Source organism: Miniopterus schreibersii (genome assembly GCF_964146895.1).
Source record: "Miniopterus schreibersii genome assembly, chromosome: 6".
Lineage (NCBI taxonomy): Eukaryota > Metazoa > Chordata > Mammalia > Chiroptera > Miniopteridae > Miniopterus > Miniopterus schreibersii.
In genome coordinates, this window is record NC_138107.1 from 52,486,884 (window position 1) to 52,506,793 (window position 19,910).

The 19,910-nt window shown below is 44.7% G+C and overlaps 1 protein-coding gene across 1 annotated transcript in view; it reads right to left on the minus strand.

Annotated features, from left to right (window-relative positions):
• PREP (prolyl endopeptidase) overlaps positions 1-15,527 on the minus strand; it is a 103,726-nt gene extending 88,199 nt beyond the window's left edge. The window contains exons 1-2 of the mRNA XM_081141094.1: positions 15,339-15,527; positions 9,499-9,573 (exon numbers count right to left, since the gene is read on the minus strand). Of these exons, the coding sequence (XP_080997220.1) occupies positions 9,499-9,573; positions 15,339-15,383 (120 nt within the window). The 5' untranslated portion in view covers positions 15,384-15,527. The remainder of the gene's footprint in view (positions 1-9,498; positions 9,574-15,338) is intronic.
• Positions 15,528-19,910: the final 4,383 nt, after the last annotated feature.

Here is a 19,910-nt window from a genome sequence, read left to right on the forward strand (position 1 = left end):
ACTGTCCTCCCAATTTACAAGATGCTGTAAACAACATTGAGGAGTCTACTAAAACTTCAGCTCCTTGAAAGAGGGCCTCATAATAATCAAAGATGTCATTATCTTTCCCTAATCATGTCTAACAGCATTCTCTAGTGCAGTTTCCCCATGCTTTCTGGATCTTAAGAATGACCTGGTGAGGTGCTTGGGAAACAGAAGTTCCTACTGAAATCAGATGCTCCAGAAGTAGAGCTTGGAAATGCTTAGCAAGTGGCCAGGTGATTTTTAGGACTGTGCTTTCTCCACTGGGCATGGCAAATGGGGTGGTGAATGGATTATAGATACCTAAGTATAGAGAAAGGACAGAAAATAAAGAGCCTAGGAGAAGTCAGTTATCTTAGTTCTTTAACTGTTAAAGAATGCAGTATCTGATATCAGCATTTCTCAGAGAGAAACTGTAGGTGATTGAAACCAAAGCTGAGCAACTGCCTACAAGAAATATCCATGTTAAATGAACACAGCACTTTAGCATTAAATCAATGGCTTAGGGTCTGCCTTTCTAAAATGATGAAAAACCAGGTCAGATACCTAGCTTCTGGTAAAGATGCGGCCCCGCCTCCTCTCGGCACCGACCTCCAGCAGCTCAAAGGTTAAGTGGCTTGCCCATCTCCGACCTCCAGTCCTCCTAGGCTAGAGTGGAATCCCACGCCGGCATGGGCCACCTTGGTCTTGCTGATGACAGTGTATCCCTTCCTTCCTGCCCCCTCCATTCAACCTAATTCTTGGTACAGGGGGCACACAGGTAAACTCAGGACAGGAAGAAAGGGAGGGAACAAGCACACATGGAGAAGGAAGAAAGAATGAAGCCAGCAGACCTGCGGCATGTGGGGTGGCCAGCATCCATTCTCCTTCCCCACTGTCCTCCCTTCTTAGAGGGGCGGTAACTCCAGCAGTTGTCCTACTGGACAGAACCCAAAGAGGGTCCCCCTGGGGCTTCCACCAAATCTTTTCTTATTGCCAGCAGTACAGCCAAGGAGTGAGCAGCCGTCTGGAGCCTGGCCAATCAAAACCCCCTCTCCTGGGACACCGTGGCTTGAACAAGCGACAGAGGGTTGAATGACTGGAGATCACTCGTGCCATTCACAGGACTGGGTGAAAAGTGGAAATTCCTGCCCTGGAGCACCAGAACCACCTGGTTCCCACCTGCTCCATGCCTGGCCTCTTCAGTCCATCCCAGGGGCTGGCCTCAAATGCTTGCTGAAAATTCCCTATGTGCCTAACTTGGCCACAGTCAGTTTCTACTGCTTGCATCACAAACCTTGCTGCAGAAGGCAAGAAAAGGAGATAGAAAGAGAAGGCAGAGCTTAGAAAAAGTTGGCCCAGTACCAGCAACGCCCTCATACTTCTGACAATTATCCCATCCACGGATCAAAAGTGGTTGCCTAAATACATATTCCAACTGTGGATTTATGGGAAGTCTGCTTATAAACTCTAAGGCTAACCATTTCCATTGGAGCTGGTGAGGCATTTAAGACCTCCAAGGCTTGGAGACTGAGATAATATGGGGTAATATATTTACCTAAAGCATTTCCCGTTTCCACTAGAGAAGGGAATGATGCCATAGTAATTCTCGGTCCAGGTCTTTACATGAAACATTAATGGGCTTCTCACAGCTTAGCTGGTGGGACTCAGAAGGCAGCAATTAAAAGTAACGCAACCACCCAGCTTTAAGGCCTGGTTTAGTCACCATGCCTGGGAACAACGAAATGACACTCAGAAGTCATCGTTCCATTAAAAAAAATTCATCAGTGCTCAGAATGTGAGACTTTAGAAAACGCACAAACACCTAGAATTCAAAAGGAAAATCTTGCTTAGTCTCATGGATAAAAATTAAGTCTTTCAAGTTCAACGTTCTGACGAAGCAACTGGAATGCTACAGTCTGAAGGTCTACATCCCAACACCTGTAAGCGGGAGTGCCCAAGCTGCACTATTTGTTTATTCGGACGACCGCCGGGATTTTTACATGCATTTGTTCAGTTGGGTGTCATTAAGACCTTGTAGCTAGATGAAGTGAGTATGATTATATTCATTTTATAGAGGAAGAAAATGCATCCAGGTAAGATTGCTTACTACGCTCACAGAACAAGAAATCGAAGGGCCACGGGCTACGATTTGTGTGTTCTGACTTCTAGTCCCATCTGGAAAACACTCTATTTCTTCACCCTGCCTCCCAACAGGAGTAACATCACAAATGCCTGCAAAGCTCCCAGGATGAAGGAACTAGTCACAAAATGGATATTCACAGTTTGTCTTAAAGTCTTCAGAGAACACCATAAACCACACCAGTCCTTTATCCTTTTAATGAATGTATTCTTCAGTCCCACAGGAGGCTTTACCTGCTGTCTTTGGCTTAGAGACATTGAATTAGAACTTCACAGTACTGGAAGTCCTGGGAGCAAGCTTTCTCCTGTTGGTCCTACAGCCTGACAACACTGGCCTCACTGCAAAAAGCAACTGGACAAACGAATCCCTGCTCACTTACCTCCCCCAGTTCCTGCTCACCTGGCTCTGTTCCACGCCAGGAAAAGCATTGTGCAGGAAGATCTAGGCCACACTAGTGCCAGGATAGAGCAGAAACTCATGCTACACAATTTTAGGGTTGACCTTAAAGAATGAAAACAAAAGAAAAAACAAACTGAAAACCAGATTTCATAATAGACAGAAAGGATACCTGAAAGCAGATGCTGACCTCCCTAAATGCTGACCCCTGTGACATTAAAATACCTACACAGAAATCTTAGGCTACCTAAACAACCTAGAGATGATCAGAAGTCCTTTAAGATTTAAATCTTCCCTGCCAAGGAAGGAAATGGTGCGGGGACAGGGGAAGAGAAAAGTAACATTTCCAGGCGCCTTACCCTGTGAGACAAGGATTTCTCCTCTCTACTTTCCCGGGCCCCTTGTCGGCAGGTGTAATGGACTACCCCTAACTATTCAGCCAGAATGGGATCTGGGAAGGGAGAACAAATAATGTCCTAAGGAAGACCTATGTCATGTATTCCTCTGATCCTCTCTGAAACAAATGGTAATTTTACAGAAAAAAATGAACATAAACAAAAACAAATGTTTTGTTTTTGTTTTTAGCTGATTCCTATTAGAGTTCTTTTCTCATGATCCACAAAGGAAATGGAGCTGTTGCTACTCTCACTTGTCCCCAGGCAGTCCTAGGAGAAAAAAAAAAATTAGTCATTCCATATATGCAGTTGATAGTCTACATTTGGTTCCCTCCTGCACCAAAGCCTCTGGACAGTTTCTTTGAAAGCCAGACTTGACAATTAGTTACAATTATGGCAGCTATCACTTGAAAAGTATACATTCTTTCTTTCTCTGTGTATCTCCCCTTCAGTAACTCAGTAACAAATTCTGGAATATTCAACTATGAAACTGTAACCACTAAAGACAGTAAGACGGGGAGACTCCTCAAGAGGTAAGAAGCATGTTGCTTCCAGTGGACCCTGGGGCTGCAAAACCAAGCCCAGTGATGTAAAGAGAATTTATCACGGTAGGGAAGGACAGCAAATGGTGCAGTGTGGACTGACTGCACTGCAATGGGCGGAGGAAAAACATACTTATTTAGTACTCTCACAGAGATCTGTCAGTGAGACAAGACTGCTGCCTCAGCGAGGAAAGCAAAGTAAGCAACTCCAAGGACCTGAGCGTCGGCAGAGTGGTTCCCTTGTGGGTATAGACAAAATTCTACAATTCCTCCAGATCTGTGGTCCATGTATGCAGGAAAGAACACAGGATGATTTTAAAGTCTCTGCATTTGGCCATTGGGCCACTGCTCATGAAGAGAAGGGTTTATGTGGATAGGAGATGTTACTGGGAGTTGTGACAGAGGAGGCTCCAGCTAAATCTACATTGAGGGGCATGCAGAGTAGCTTGTCGACAGGCAGAGGAAAAGAGGGAAATGGTCAGGGTAAGATCAGAACAGGGCACCCCTGAAGGGCCCAAAGACCAACTAAGGGAAGAAAAAAGACTGCAAACAGCTAAGGCAGAGTGTGAGGTTTGGGGTTTGCTCATTTGTTTGCCATAGGAATCTAGAGGGAAATTTAGGAAGTTAAAGATTAGGAAGTTGACCACACGCATGTTAATATCACAGATGGGGGATGGGGACAGAGTCTTGTTATTCACAGAATGGAGGCTCCAATTACCTCAGTGATAAAATACTGGTGTACAACAACACACTACAAAGTTCCTCCTATGATCTGCAAAGGACAAGCTGGAAATGCCTGTTGAATGGGAAGTTTGGGCTAACCACCTGCTGGGTCCTGCCTATCCAGTCTTCAAATCATTTTAATGACTGAAACCTTCCTCTCTGGCACCTCACCCTGAAACTTCCCACTTTGCACCAATGAAATCTCTCTGCAGTTCAGACACTTCAAGGGTATGTAATACTTAGTAGATTCGAAAATGATTTGAACTAGAGCTCTCCCTTTATCTTACTTTTGTTCTTTAGTTTGCATTTCCACAGAGATTCTCCTAGAATTGTTTTTACAAAGGTAATTTTAAAAGTTTTAATCATTTGGAGCACTGCAATCTTGTACCCTTCTCCCATTTAACATTCTACTAAAAGCACTTTTTCATCTCAGTAAGCAATCCGTACAGCCCGACATTTTAACAGTCATATATTTCATCAAGCAGATTCACCATATTCTGCTCAAACACTACACTACTGCTGGAAATGGAGATCATTTCCAATGTTCCACTACTATAAATGCCCCAAACCTGCCCTTTTCTAGACCTACACGTAGCCGACGTGGCACTACTCTCCCAGTAGGCTTGAAATCTCTTCCTCATTCTCAACTATTTGCTTTTTGCTGTTGCTGTCAGACAGGTTTAATATTTCATTATTGACAATGTATATGAGTGCTACTGATATATTTACTTTGTACATATTCATTCGCTTTATGGAACTCATTAATTCTACTAAGTTTTCAGTTATTTCCCTTAGGTTTTCTAGATACACAATCATATAATCTACAATTAATGATAATTTTATTTTCTCCTGTACAAATTTTGGTTCATTTTTTACTGCACTGGTGGAAGCTTTGCAAACATATAAAAACAGTAGTGACAGAGACAACCAAGCCTACTGTTTAGGTTTTTTTGACTGAGATGTCATCTCGTTAAAGCATTATTATTCCAACTTGGAGTTTTAGATTTTCTTTAATTTCTTTTTAAATATTTATTAGGATAATTATATAGCTTTATTTAATCTAGTAATAGTAAACTGTCCTTTAATCTCTGTGATAATTTGTTTTAAATCTGCTAACATTTATATTCTTTACATCTATATTCACAAGAAAGGCTGGTCTATATTTCAGCGTCCAACACATTAGTCACTCGCCACATGTGGCTACTGAGCACCCGTGGCTGGTCTAGACTGACGTGCTGAGAGTGTAAAACACACACTGGATTTCAAAACTGAGTTTGAAAAGGAATGAAAAATATCTTAATATTTTAAATTAATTACATGTTGAGATGTTAATATTTTTAGTATACAGCTCACCCTTCAGCAATGCAGGTTTGAACTGCATGGGTCTACTACATGTGATTTTTTCCCAACAAATATACAATCAACCCTCTGTATCCTGGGTTTTACATTCTCCGGTTCAACGAACTGTGGATTGAAAACAGTATTTTTAATCCACTGTCTGGAATCTGTGGGTTGGGAGGGTGGGGAGTGGAGAGTCCTAGATCTAATACCCCAGAATCAAGTTATTCACAAATTCTGAACTGCTCCGGGGTTGGCGCCACTAACTCCTGCAATGTTCAAGGGTCAGTTGTACTAGATTAAGTAAAATATATCATTACAATTATCTCCACCTGTTTCTTGTTACTTTTTAAAATGTGGCTATAAGAAAAATTTTAATTATATAAGTGGCTTGCATCATGTATCTACTGAGCAGTCTAGGTCTACTCTTTCCTCTATACAAAGTATCTCTGATAAGTTTTCATATCAAGGTTGGATTTACTCCAAAGACTCAATTAAGTTGTATAGGATCTTCTACAATCTGGAATATTTGCTATAAAATATGCTTATATAGGCTTTGACAGCTTGATAGGACTCATGCAGATTCAACTCCCCCACCCTTGCTTTAGAGAATTTTCTAGGTTACAAGTCTGTTCTGATACTCTTTTTAAAAGGAGAAAGCCTTAAATACCAGTCACTGTCAGAACTGAATAACCCATATTAAATATGAGATTAAATCAAAGGACTACTGACAGCGTTTCAGATCTTAGTGTAAAGGGCTACCTATGTTCCTCATTTCCTGACTGGGTTTTACTGAAAATGTAACAGCTTTTTCTTTGTTTTGGAAGCAAGGTAAAGATTCTCCTCTTTACACTAAGGTGTGGCTAATGCACCTTTGTATGCATGTGAATATCTATGAGTAGAATATGTTCATGCTGCTCTTCTGCTCATTAGAAAAGTACACCCTACCTCTTTGATCTGAGACCCAAATTCAACTCATCAGATCCCAGATGATGTATTAGCCTCTGTCAATAACAAACCTGTTTAGAGAGCAGTGAGAAAGGTGTGTGTAGAGGATGCCGAGGGAATGATGAGTTTGCACAGGCCCCGACACCCCAAGTACACTGTCTCAACAGGCTAGTGTGGGTGTGGGGATGTGAGCCTGGGGTCCACGCAGGAGGGCCTACAAAGTCTCACAGCAAGCACAGACACAAATATATTTCTACAGCTTGTATTCCCAAAGCTATTACACCCCAAGTCTTTTTTTTTTTCTTTTATTATTTCTTAAATCTACAGTTGAAAACCACCTGGGCTACCTGGGTTCCAATACTGGCACCACACTCACTGGCTGAGTGACCTTGGACATACTACTTAATCACTCAGCAACTCAATTTCTGCATTTGTAAGATGGGGAAAATAAAAGGATCTATTTTAGGGTTTGAGAATGAAATGAGATAGAGTACGCAAAGCTACCAGTGAAGTGCCTGGCACAGAGTAAAGCACCCAGTAAGCATATACCACGAAGACAACAGTGTAAACTCATTAATTCTGTCAAATATTGACTGTAAAATGACAAATTACCAAAGTCTCATCTACTAATAAGTGGCTTGTTAACAACAGGACCAGCCATTATTAATTAAGTAATAGCAAAGCATGCAATCATTAACACATAAACCAAAACTGGGCCACTCTGACATTGCTGAATCACTCAATCACCAAAGACTAGGAAATCTGGGTCATACATGATAACCTCAAAGTCATCATCATAGAGACAGTCCTTGGGGACAGCTTTCCAAGAGATGCACAGGAGGTTCATTCCCTTTTCCAGCGCTCTCCATCCACCAAGGGTTATGTGGCTGCCTGTGATTCTCCACTCCCAGCTCAACCTGTCTCGGCGCAGCCCAATTCTGGATGTTCAAGGTCATCCGTCGGTGGCGGGTTCCAGGTGAGGAAGCAGCCCCACACCTGCTCCCTGCTCCTCCTAGCCTTCCCTGCAGAGGTAGACCCTGAGCCTGCTCCTTAAAATATCCATCTGTTTTTCATTTGGGAATCTCTACCCATCCACCTCTACAACCCAATGCTTTATGAAAGAAAAAGAAAAACCCAAATACAGATCATTCTCACCCAGTAAAGGGAAAGAAGGAAGGTTACAGACAGAAGTAAAAACCATCACAAAGCAACCCAATGCTTTATGAAAGAAAAAGAAAAACCCAAATACAGATCATTCTCACCCAGTAAAGGGAAAGAAGGAGGGTTATAGACAGAAGTAAAAACCATCACAAAGCCTCAAAATGGTGCTGTGCTTACTTTAAGGACAAAGGACAGGGAAGAAGTTGTAGGAGTTCTGCAGCCATGTCTTAGCTCCTCCTGCACCTCGTGGTCCCTTGCCACCATTTACACCAGGAGGGGAGAAATGTTAGGAAAGCCGTGTGAGGGTAACAAGAAGGAAAGCAGGTGAGACAGCGTGCGGGAATGAACAGTGGGATTGACTCGGGCAGGAGCAACCCTTCCTGCCTCTTCCTTTTCCCCTTCCACGGGTTGTCATGCCCAGCTGATCCCACGCTCCTCCCCGCCAACTGCTTTCCCAAGGATATAGCGGAATTTTAACCCCACTGACCAGGGGCTGTGGAGGGGGTGATGGACGAGGGGGGAGTCCCAATCCCACCACCAGGTCCACATCAGGAGCGAACACTTTCCTGGCAAATCTGAACTGCCTTGAAAATCTGAGTTCAGGTGTCAAGGGACCAGAAACACAGGAGGTGCTAAGACATAGGCTTTTTGGAAGCTGGCTGCAAAACCACCCAGAGGGCATTTACCATTTTTTTTCTGTTTCTTTGTTTTTGAAAAAGTGATAAATATACTCTGGGATTCTAAAGAAGCTCAAATAAACTTCTGGAATGGTGAGCATATCAGAAACTGTAAGCACATTCTTATGTACTAAGTGATACGTAAATACGGTTGTAAGAGTCAAGGAATTTGAAGTGAATTGAGAAATGCCCTTCCCTCACCCAGGCAAACTTAATCAGCCACACACAGTACATGCACATGAGAAGTCCAAAGGGACAAGTCCTGGGCACTCCAAGGAGGAAAAAATACTGGTGGGATACAGCACTGAGAGGTAGTTTTACTAATGAAATGAGACTTCAGCTCAAAATACTGTGTGTTTCTCCAAAAGAATAGAAAAGCTTTATGCTCTTAGGGCAGAAAATTCTCCCCTTCACCCTCTTACTTCTATAAAATATAAGATAGTTATTAGTTTACTTATAATTTCATTCATTTTTTTGTTATCGTTGCATTAAAATCAGTAAGTAATCTAAGATCAGCATTTAGTTTCCAAGACCTGATATCCATTCAATGTATAAGGTCTTTTTTCCTTTGGAAAAAAATGTGTTAGGCAATTTTTTTCTTTCACATGATTTTTCTCTAGGTTTTCTTTTCTTTCTTTTTTTTTTGTGTGGTAAAAATCAGTTTTTTTTCTAATATTTTCATTTCAAATAGTTGGTTCATCAGTGTCACTGGAAACCACAAACATTCTGCAAAACAGTTACGTGACCTTCTCTGGAGCTAAGGATGCTTCACCTTTTCCTATGACTCACCTGGCACAACTGGTAGTACTAACACACATATGCACCATAGCACAGCAGGGAACGTAGGAGACACCAGGAAGGAATCACCACGGTTGCCAAGGTCTACAGTTTGGTGCTAACCACTAAGGCTGCCACATCTTTTTTTTTTTTAATGTTTTTATTGATTTCCAAGAGAGGAAGGAAGAGGGAAAGAGAGATAGAAACATCAATGATGAGAGAGAATCACCGACTGGCTTCCTCCTGCACGCTCCCTGCTAGGAATCTAGCCAGTAACCCGGGCATGTGCCCTGACTGGGAATCAAACAGTGACTTCCAGGTTCATGGGTTGATGCTCAACTACCGAGCCACGCCGGCCGGGCAAGGCTACTGTATCTTTAACTGTAAGCCCCGATTACCTTTGTCTGCTCACTGTCTGGGTCTTCAAGCCAAGCATAAGGGTCAGGAATTTTATGCCCATGATAATCCTGTACCTGTGAAAGACAAAATGTGTTATTAGATAATTAGTGTCTATCCCCAGTTAAATTAGTATTTTCTGAATGTGATGGAGAAATAGGAAAGGGCCAGACAAAAATACCCCAATTGGCTCGCTGGCAACTGTGTGTGCCCAAATTACCACATGAGCCAGAGTTGGCAGGTTCTCAAAGGTGTCAGGCCACCCTTCATGAAAAGAATGTTTTAGCTGGAGAGGGAAGAAAGATGAAAGATCAGAATAGGAAACAGCTCTGTCTGTACAACACAAAGCAAAGGCCTGCTACTGTGCTAAAGAAACTTGAAAACGTGTTGTCGGGGGCACAGTGCAGAATTACACAACGCAGTGGGATGAAAAAAGGCACGAGCCCGGGCTTAGTTCCCTGTTCTTGCTAAGCTTACTCAAGATTAGAAAATCTCCCTACAATAGGTAATATGATCAGTTTTGCCTTTCAGTCTAAACTGCCAAAAAAAAGTTACTAATGTGCGGTTATGATTCTAATTGACATCAGCTGGTTCTAATTGAAAATGCTGCCTTCAATGCAATGAAAAAGCACTTCTAAACTGAAGCCTTTCTTCCTTTTGGTGTATTGTTATGAAACGCCTTCTTTCACTGTTTATAAAAGAAGGCGCATCTACCCAGATAGAAATAAAATTGCTTAGTGTAAGCAGGACCTGGCTGAGGGGAAGCTTCTGGGAGCTGCCATGGGGGCTGATCATCAGAGCTACCCGGGCAGCTTCTGAAAAGTCCCAATTCCTGGGCCTGGCCTCAGAGGCTGACAGAGTCTAGAACACCAATCTGAAATCACCCTTCCTCAGGTGATAATGCCTAAAGAAATTTTGAAAGGTAAAAATCGTTACAATACCTTTCTATTTCATACCATCATGATTAATCTAGATAACTGAAACCGCATTGACAATGTCTTTCCAATCAAGTCTCTCTGAACAACTCCAACATTCCAGTTATGGCATCTCACATGTGACCGTTGGGAAGACCACCACTATCTCAGATGAATTTTTAATCTGTCTCCTCGTTATAACATAGTAAATAAAAGCTAAAAAAATTCCAGGACAACTAGAATAGGGCAACTAAGACAGACAGTTAAACAGCAGTTTGCAGCCACCTAGTAAATGCTATCTTCCCTAAACCAAGGACACTTAGTAAATGGTTTTCATTTCTCCTCCCCAGCCAGAGGGTAGATAACTTAAATCACCCTATTCGTGGAGACAGGTAACAGAAATCCAATTGGTGCCATTTGCCAACCACACCCAGGGACAGACAAATTAAGAATAAACTTCATTTTGGTACATCAGCATAAAGCTGATGAATATTCTATTGAGACGCTCCCCTGAGACCTCCCCCAAGATATCACGCCAGCAAGAAAGAGATAAATACACTCAAGGCAAAGGACTCAGCCCGCAGGCTCTCCCTGCCTCCCCCAGGGGAGCACACCAGTGCCATCTCCTTCTCCCCTCCAAGAGAACCTCACGAGACTTGCAACCAGGGGAGCAATGGGCAGCAGCACCTCGTCCGGGGCTTAACCCCTGGACCTGTCTCCAAGGTCCCTGAACCTGTCGCCTTCTCTCTCTCTGACTTCCCAGTGAGCCAAAGCAGCCCAGCCTAGGCTCTCCTATTATTTCTTCTATGCCCTTCCTTGTTTCATTGTCCTAAGTATATTTTTGCTGCAGCCAATAAATTCTTGCTTTCTTTTCTATACCTTGTCGCTCAACTGAAATCTTTCCCTCAAGAAGACAAGAACCGAGGTCTCCTTAGCGTCTTCTATCACACCAGAAGGTAGGGGCTAGTCCCTGAGGAAAGCAAACACTCTCCTGGAGAAGAAAAACCTGTTTCTACTTCTGGTCAAAGTTCCAGGGTGGCTGCTGCCAAGTGAGAAGAATCTTCCTGAGCCTAAAACCCAGGCTTATCCACAAAGGGTCTGCATCTTGGGAAATGAGCACCTGGGCAGTTAAGGTGGAACACCTGGAACTGCTCTCATTGAACAACTGACAAGTGCAAAGGACATAAAACCAGACTAAAACCTCTCCATAAAATCACCAATTCTCGGGGGGGGGGGGGGGAACCCACCAATTTTCAATCCTTACCTAAAGCCTCTAAAGTTTAGCTGTCACAAATGAGTGAAAGCTTTTTATCTTTTCATTCTCAAGTCTTTCTTTTACCTTTTACACACCTTGAAGGGATTATAAATTATGCTTAAAAGAGCAACCTTCTTTTCCCTGACAATAAGAAACCAGATAAAGAGTACTGTAAAGGATCTTCCAATTCAACATTTCCAGGAGTGATGGCAAGAACAAGGTTGGGCAACATGCCCAGGGCCACACTGAGATCAGAACCAGAGCTGGGACTAAAAACAATCTGCCAACAGCTTTCCCCCAAATATCCCTCCGAGGGGACAGACCAAACACTTGAAAAATGCTCCTAAAACTCAGACGTATCCAGAGACTTAACTTTTCATAAGGAAGCGGAAAAGATTAACTGGAAACGTGATAGTTTTATGACTAGGTGCAGGTGTTGCCAAGTGCTAGACCCAAAGCAATAAACCTTTATTGAATATCACACTGTCGTGCCCAATGTTTTAAATATTCCTATCTTACATATTATGACGGGATGTAATTCAGACAGGTTAGTAAGGGCAATTTGCTGATTACTCAGAGAGTCTTGAGATCTAACCACTGTGCCATGGCTTACAGCCACATTATCTCATTTGCCTTCACTGTGAGGACAAATTTTTCCTCATTTTCCCAGGTGAGGAAACTGAAGCTGGAGAGCGCTAAATCAACTGAAAAAGGTCAGATGGCTAATCAGGTAGGTCCGTGACCCACTCAGACCCAACCCCAAAGCCTGTGTACTTAATCTCTGGCTAATGAGCTGGGCCAGCTGCAAAGTGGCAGGTAGAGAGCTGGACCCTGACTCTGAACCCATGGAGTCCTCCATTGTGCCGCCTCCTGCGTGGTGTTTACCACTGAGGAAACAGCCTCATCTTTCAGAGCCAGTGTTACCATCTAAACCAGACTGAGGTCAGTTACTGCGCAGACGTTAGTAACCAGGATGAGAAACTCTCCGAGACAGTCCCAAAGACAATCCCAGAAGCCAAGTCCCCCCCACCCCCCTTTTTTCTTTTACAAGATCATATCCTACAAATGCGGTTGTCACATAGCCACATCCCCTGAATTCAAGTTATGCAGTATCTATTTCTCTCATCTGATTTAAGTTTGCAAATCATTCCTCCCCCCCCTCCCCCCAAGAGGCTCTAAAAAGAGAGCCTTAATAAGCCAATTACTATTTAATATTTTACTCGTACTGTTTGTTCAACAACTCGCCTGTTGCCTTCAGGATAAAGTGCAGACTCGTACACACAGCAAGCAGAGCTCATGAAACGTGGACCCGTTTTTTCTTTCTTTTCTTTTCAAACTCCATCCAAGCTTGTCTATCCATGGATGCTCTGTTCACAATGGCCTTCTTGCCATCCTACAAACATATGCAATTTCATGGCCATTCAGCCTACATAAGTATGGCTTTATTTTAGTCAGAGGGCCAGGAATGTCCTTTCTACCTTATCCAACTGGCCAACTTACAGGCTCAACTCACATATTATGCTCTGTTCCTAAAAGAAATTAATCCCATCCTCCTGCGTTCCCCTCTCACCCTACACACTCTTCTAACCCCTGTAGCAAGCCTGAATTTATTGACAGCAACACTCTCAGGGGTCGGGCAATGGCATTACCCAGGAAGTGTTATAGTTTCCAAATTTTTGCTCACAAGAGCAGAAATCCACCAAAAAGAGGACATGCTCCAACCCCACAGTTCAGAAAGAGAATGCCCAGTATGTGACTGAGTAATGCTCAAGTGACAGAGACAGAGAGCTACAGCAATCTCTAGTACCTGCTGGACAGAAACAAACCCATGCTAGAAATCAAGACTATATATAACCTGAGGAAATGCATAAGTCCAGCCAGCCTAGGGCTTAGTAACCAGGACTCTTGTTACAGGAAAAAGATACCCCATGTAGGCTGTCGGGGTTGGGATGAGTACACTGTGGGATGCAGAGCAGGGTCCAGGCTGGGCCACAGTTACTTTCCCTTGGCCATGAGGCTTAGTGTTATCATGAGTTCCTTGGTGAGAAGGAACTGGAGAGTATTAAAATCCATAGTACTGTATACATACCCTTTCAAATTAATCATTCATAATCTGTTTGATGTCTTCATGAAATCTTTACTTAACCCTTTCAAGAACTATTAAACATAAATACATGAACTGTAGGATTCTGGTAACATGAGTAGGGACAAACAAAGCAAGAAGCAACTCACCCCCGCCCCCCCCCCCCAAAAAAAACAAATCTGAAAGGGCATGTGTCAAACCAGACAATGGGTAATTGTTTATACTTTTATCAATCCTGAAAACTCAAAGGTCCTCAAGACCTGAACCTATCTTCCCATTACTAAAGTCTGGAACACTGAAGGGCGAGACTGCCCTGTGAATGAATGAAAGAAGATCTTCTCACCGTAGAAGCAAGTAAGCCAGCCCCAATATTTCACATATGAGAAAGAAGACCTATAACAAGTAAAAGATCTGCCAAAGAGCATCCTGCTAGTGAGTGACAAAACCAGAACTAGCACTCGGGTCTTCTGTCTCGGTCTGCCCTCTTTCCATTCTGGCAGGATCACTTTACTTCCAAACACAAAGGAAACCACCTTTTGAACCAGGTGGTTCAGTAGGGCTTCTTGGGCTGTTAAGAGTAAATTTAATAAGCAAGCAGCTGAACAGACTGAGAAAACATGGTTACCAGATGGCCACTGGTCAAAGAAACCACTTGGAAGTCTTAATTTAAAACATTATGTCCTTACTCTAAAGCCACAGCACCCTTTAACCTAAAGTGAGATGCGCTTTAAAGTACAATCTGGCATAAATCGGGTCCAAGTAAGGAGAAAAAAAAAAAATTAGAACTGCATTATACAAAAATATTTTTATTCTGATTCTATTTTAAGTAATCTGAGCCAGTTGGCCATCCCTAAGAGAATCATGCCTACAACATTTGGAAGCACGACAGTTCTTAAGATGCCAAATTAATTTCGACACACACATGAAACGCCGTTTGCCCACCAATTCCACCCCCTGGATCTCAACAATCATCCCGAGGTCATCTACAGCTTGGGTGGCCAACCCCTCCACGGGGCAAAACTTACCCTCATCCTGAAGAAGGCCATTCCCCGCTCTCCTAAGGCCCCCTCTCACCCCCATCACCACCTTTCCCCGGTTAGGAAAACTCGGAGGAGCACAGCCACACCTCGGCCGCGTCGCCGCATCCCCACCGCCCGTCCCCGGCCTGGGGCGGGGCAGGCGCTACAGACACGTTTGAAGATCGAATGAATGAACTTCAACTTGAAGAATTTTAAATTCGGAAGTTTAAAAAGTTTGCTTTGGGTTTAAATTCTGCATCACCTGCACACATACACTCTTTCTCCTACCACCATATTTACTCAAGAGCCCTCTCCAGTCAAAAGGCAGTGACACTTCCCACCTGGGCGCCCGTCCTTGACCCCATCGATTTCAGGAAGGCGCCAAGGGGCGGCTGAGCCCGGCTCCGCCACCGGCGGGCGAACACCGGCAGCGCCGGGGACTCCCCTCCGCGCCCCCGACCCGTTTTTCCGCAAACAAAGGCGGCGGGGGAGGGGAGGGGCGCGGGGCGAGGGGCTGCGGGAGCGGGCGGCGCGCGGCGGGGCGCCGGCGGCGCGGGCGGTTGGCACTCACGGCGCTCTCGTCGCGGTACACGTCGGGGTACTGGAAGGACAGCATGGCCGGGGCGAGCGGCGGCGGCGCGGGGCGCGGGGTCCGGCAGCGGACGCGAGCGGGCCGGCCTGGCGGCGGGGCGAGGCTGGGGCGGGCGGCGGCGGCGCGGGTGGCGGCGCGCGGGGACCTCTCGGCCGGGGATCGCGCGACTGGGCCGGCGGCGGGCCCGAGGAGACGAGCGGAAAGCAGGAAGCAGCTGTCGCCGCGGCCCGGAGCCCCGCCCCGGCGGGCGGGCACAGAGGCGACAAGAGGGAGCGGGCGCCGCCTCGCGCGCGCCGGGCCGGGCGCACAGCTCCCTCTGCAGGACGGCAGGGCGCGCCCGCGCCGCCCGAGCACACGGGCCGCCGCGCTGCGGGCGCGCCGCACCCACGCCAGGCCGCCGAGCCGCGCCACGGCGCCGAGCACACGCCGGGGGCACCCGCGCCGGCCGGGGACGCGCCGGGCCCGCCGCCCGGGCCGCCGCCCGGGCACGCGCGGGAGGAGGACCCGTCGGCCGGGGACGCGCCGGACACTTCAACCCGGGCCGCCTCGCTGGGACACGTCCGATTACGCGGCTGGGGCCACCCCGCCCCCGGCAGCGCTCCCGGAAGTCCTTCCGCCGCCGGCTGCGGCGCCGCGGGGCTCGCGGGGCCTCCCCAGCGGCGAGCCGAGGGGCGGCGCGTTCCCGGGTCCCCCCGGCTTCCGGGCTCGGGCGGGGCGGGCGGGAGCAGAGGCTTCGGGTGGCCTGAGTTCCGCTCCCGCCGCTCTGACTCTGGACTTGGAAGGGAAGGGCTGATGGGTCCTGAGGACCAAAATTTAGGTCTTTGAAAAGGCTGATAAAATTGATGAAACTGTGGTAAGAGTAATTAAAAACAAAGAATAAGCAAAATCAGAATGGGATAGTAGACAGAACTATGGATGGTGTAGAGAAGATCTGAACAATTTTATGCTAATAAATTTAAAAATTTTGGTGTAATGGTCAAGTTCTTAGAAGACTGCATCTATTGAACACGACATAAAAAGAAAAAGGAAAAAAAATTGACCTATAACTAGCAAATGAACTAGTAATAAAAAAAAATCCAGACCTAGGTGATTTTCAGCCTACCAAACATCCAAGGAGAAAGTAATCACAATTTCATACAAGTATTCTAGGGTATAGGAAAAGGGGACTATCCCCACTCATTTATTAGAGCCACATAACCTAGATACAAAAATTTGACTAGTTGGAAAAAAGAAAATAAAATTATAATGGCTAATATAACTTAACATATTAGCAATATATAAAGAGGAAAATCCATCATGGTCTGGTCAATTTATAACAGGAGTGCAAGGTTGATTTGCATTTAAAAAATCAATATAATCTGCCACATTAGGATAATAAATGTGAAAAAGCATGTGATTAATTTTATAGAAACATTTAAATTAAAATTTAACATCTATGAGTAAAGATAGTATGACTATGTATATAATTTTTTTAAATTTATGCATAAATGATTAGAATTAATAGAATTTAGGAAGCTGTTGATTACATAATGGATATATAAAAACCAATTCCTCATATACAACAAATGATGCTAACATAATTGTGTGTTAATATTAAAAAAAATAAATTGGACTTAACAGCTATATTATATATAGAAATAAATTCTAGTTAGATTAAAGGCCTAACCAAAAAAAGAACAATAAATATTTTGGAAGACAAAACAGGAGAAATATCCTCTTAAGTTTTAGGATGGGGAAGGATTTCTTAAACAGGTGCACCAACCATAAAAAAATGATAATTTTGACTACATCAAAATTAAGAGAGTGAAAGGACGTTTCAGTCAAGATGGTGGAGTATGTAAATGCTGTGCACACCTCCTCCCAAAACCACTTCAAAATTACAACTAAATTATAGGTCAACCTGGAGAACCATCTGAAGACTAGCTATACAGAAGTCCTATAACTAAGGATATAAAGAAAAAACCATGTAAAGACTGGTAGGAGAGGCATCGATACAAAATGGCCTGGCCCTACACCCACGTGTTGCAGTTGAGAACTGGGAAGAATATATCAGCTGTAGAGGGAAATGAGGTGTCCCAGCCCCACACGGGGCTCCCTAGCCTAGAGCAACAATGCCAGGAAGAGGGATCCCCGCAACATCTGGCTGTGAAAATTAGTAGAGATTTCGTCCCTCTGGGTGAGACAGAAGTTTGCTGGCAAACCAGATGTCCTTTCATAGGGCCCATGCCATGCACAGACTCAATCCCAGGCTATGGTTAAGGGACAACAGCGCAGAAGGTGCCGGAGACATACAAGGAGAAACTGAATTGTGTGGCTTCAGGGCAAGGGCTGGAGGGACAGCCTCCATTGTCCCTATGTTGAGCCCTCCAACAGAGCAGACAGTGGGGCTCCGTTTTTCTTGTGTTGAGCCCTCCTCCGTGAAGCCAAATGTGATTCTGCAATAGCCTGGGAAACTCCACTCGCTTCCTCCTGTCGACTCTGTTTCCACGACCTGCGCGGGGAAGTGGGGGATCCTGAGAAGGAGCAACGGGAGATTAAGAAATACACAGACATATAATATAAGACAGTTAAAGCTGGGGCCAGCTGGGACACTGCTCTCGGATGGAGAGACAGGGACCCCAAGCGAGCTCAGTCTTTATTACATACATCAAGGTAACAATTCTTCAAGGAAACTGCGAGTAGCTGAAAGGGTCAGAAACAACCCCTTGGCAAGCTTTCTCAGAACATACCGCCTTGCTGCACCCAGAACAACATCTTGGGGGTTTTCTACTGTTATACGCTGCACCCACTGTACCTGGAAGCTGGCACCCGACTGCTGCTTGGCTGATCACATATCCTAGCCTCTGTCAGGACATGTTATAAGTAAGCATAGGTCTGCTCAAGCCAGCGTGTCAGCCTACAGAGTGGACAGGGGAACCTGCATCCAGGCAAGGCTTTGCCTCTGCCGGGGACAAGGTCCCTCAGGGTCTTCAGGGCACAGCCTTGCTCCTGCCCGAATCCCGGTCAGCTTCCAGGTTCAGCCACTCTCCACACTCGGTGAGACCCCACCCCACCTAACTCACGCACCACCAGAGGATATTTTGGCAGCAAGCAGTGGGCCTTGGTCTGTGCTACAGTCTTTCTTTAAAAACTCTCAGAGGTTCTCAGGTCCCAGCAGGTAGCTGCTGGCCTCAGTGTGCCATGTGCTTTTAGCTGAATGGACACAGGTTCAGCACTGACACAATCTGAATCTATATTAACCAAGTGAACACCACCTGCCCCACCTTGCCCCCTGAGGCTTTCTTGGGCAAGCAGCAGCAGGACTTGAGGTGCCCTGTGCATTTTGCTGAGCTGCCCCAGGCCTGATATTGGTGACAGCTGGCCTTGGTTTGCAGCGTGGTCCCGCCCATGGAGGCAAGCAATCGACCAGATACCGAGTTCAAAGCACTGGTTATAAGGATGCTCAAGGAGCTTAATGAGAACAACAAAAAGACAGTAAGCTAAAAAGGACATAGAAACCATTAAAAAAGCCCAGTCGGGAATGAAAGAACAGGCAGTCAACTCTGACATTGCTCTTAGTAATATTTTTTATGATATATCTCTTCAGGCAAGAAAAACAGAAGAAACAATAAACAAATGGGTTGCCAGATGGGAGGGGGTTGGAGGATTGGGTGGAAAAGGTGAAGAGATTAAGAAGTACAGATTGGTAGTCACAAATAGTCTTGGGGATGTATAGTACAGCACAGGGAATATAGTCAATAATATTGTAATAACTATGTAAGGTGCCAGGTGGGTACTAGACTTTGGGGGTGGAGGGAATCACTTTGTAAATTATATAAATTTCTAACTACTATGCTGTACACCTGAAACCAATATAAAATATTGCATGTCAACTGTAATTGAAAATTAATTAATTATTAAAGAATGAATTTTAAGGAACATAAGCCAAAGGCTTTGGTATTCTTGAGTGTATTTTTAAGAGAGTTTAACAACCCAATCAATATAAGACATATATGTGGAACGTAAAGCTTATGAACATAGAAAAATATTTTCCAAGGAATTTGTCATGATGCAGTATAATGGCAACTACTATAGCATCGTGTACTTTTGCAGTGCTCGGTAGGTTTTGTTTACTTAGATTGACTTCCGTGACAGTTTGCAAATGTTTAAAATTTTCAAGTTGCCTTAAGTGTACAAATGTTTCTCAAAGCATTTCCATGAGGCATATTCTGAAATCTCCAAAATATTCATGGATAGTGGAAAATCTGTATATAAGAGGAACATGAGCCTTAGCTGGTGTGCTCAGTGGTTAGAGCGCCATCCTGCAGACTGAAGTGTCTCGGGTTTGATTCCTATCAAGGGCATGTACTCCGTTGCAGGCTCGATCCCTCCCCCCATCTGGGGCGCTCCCACAACCAATTGATTTGTCTCTTTTAAGCCAATGTTTCTCTCTCTCCCCCTTCCACTCTCTCTGAAAATCAGTGGGGAAAAAATCCTTGGGTGAGAGTTAAAAAAAAAAGAAAAAAAAAGGAGGAACATGAAGGGGAATGAGTCTATGGAAGTATCTACAAC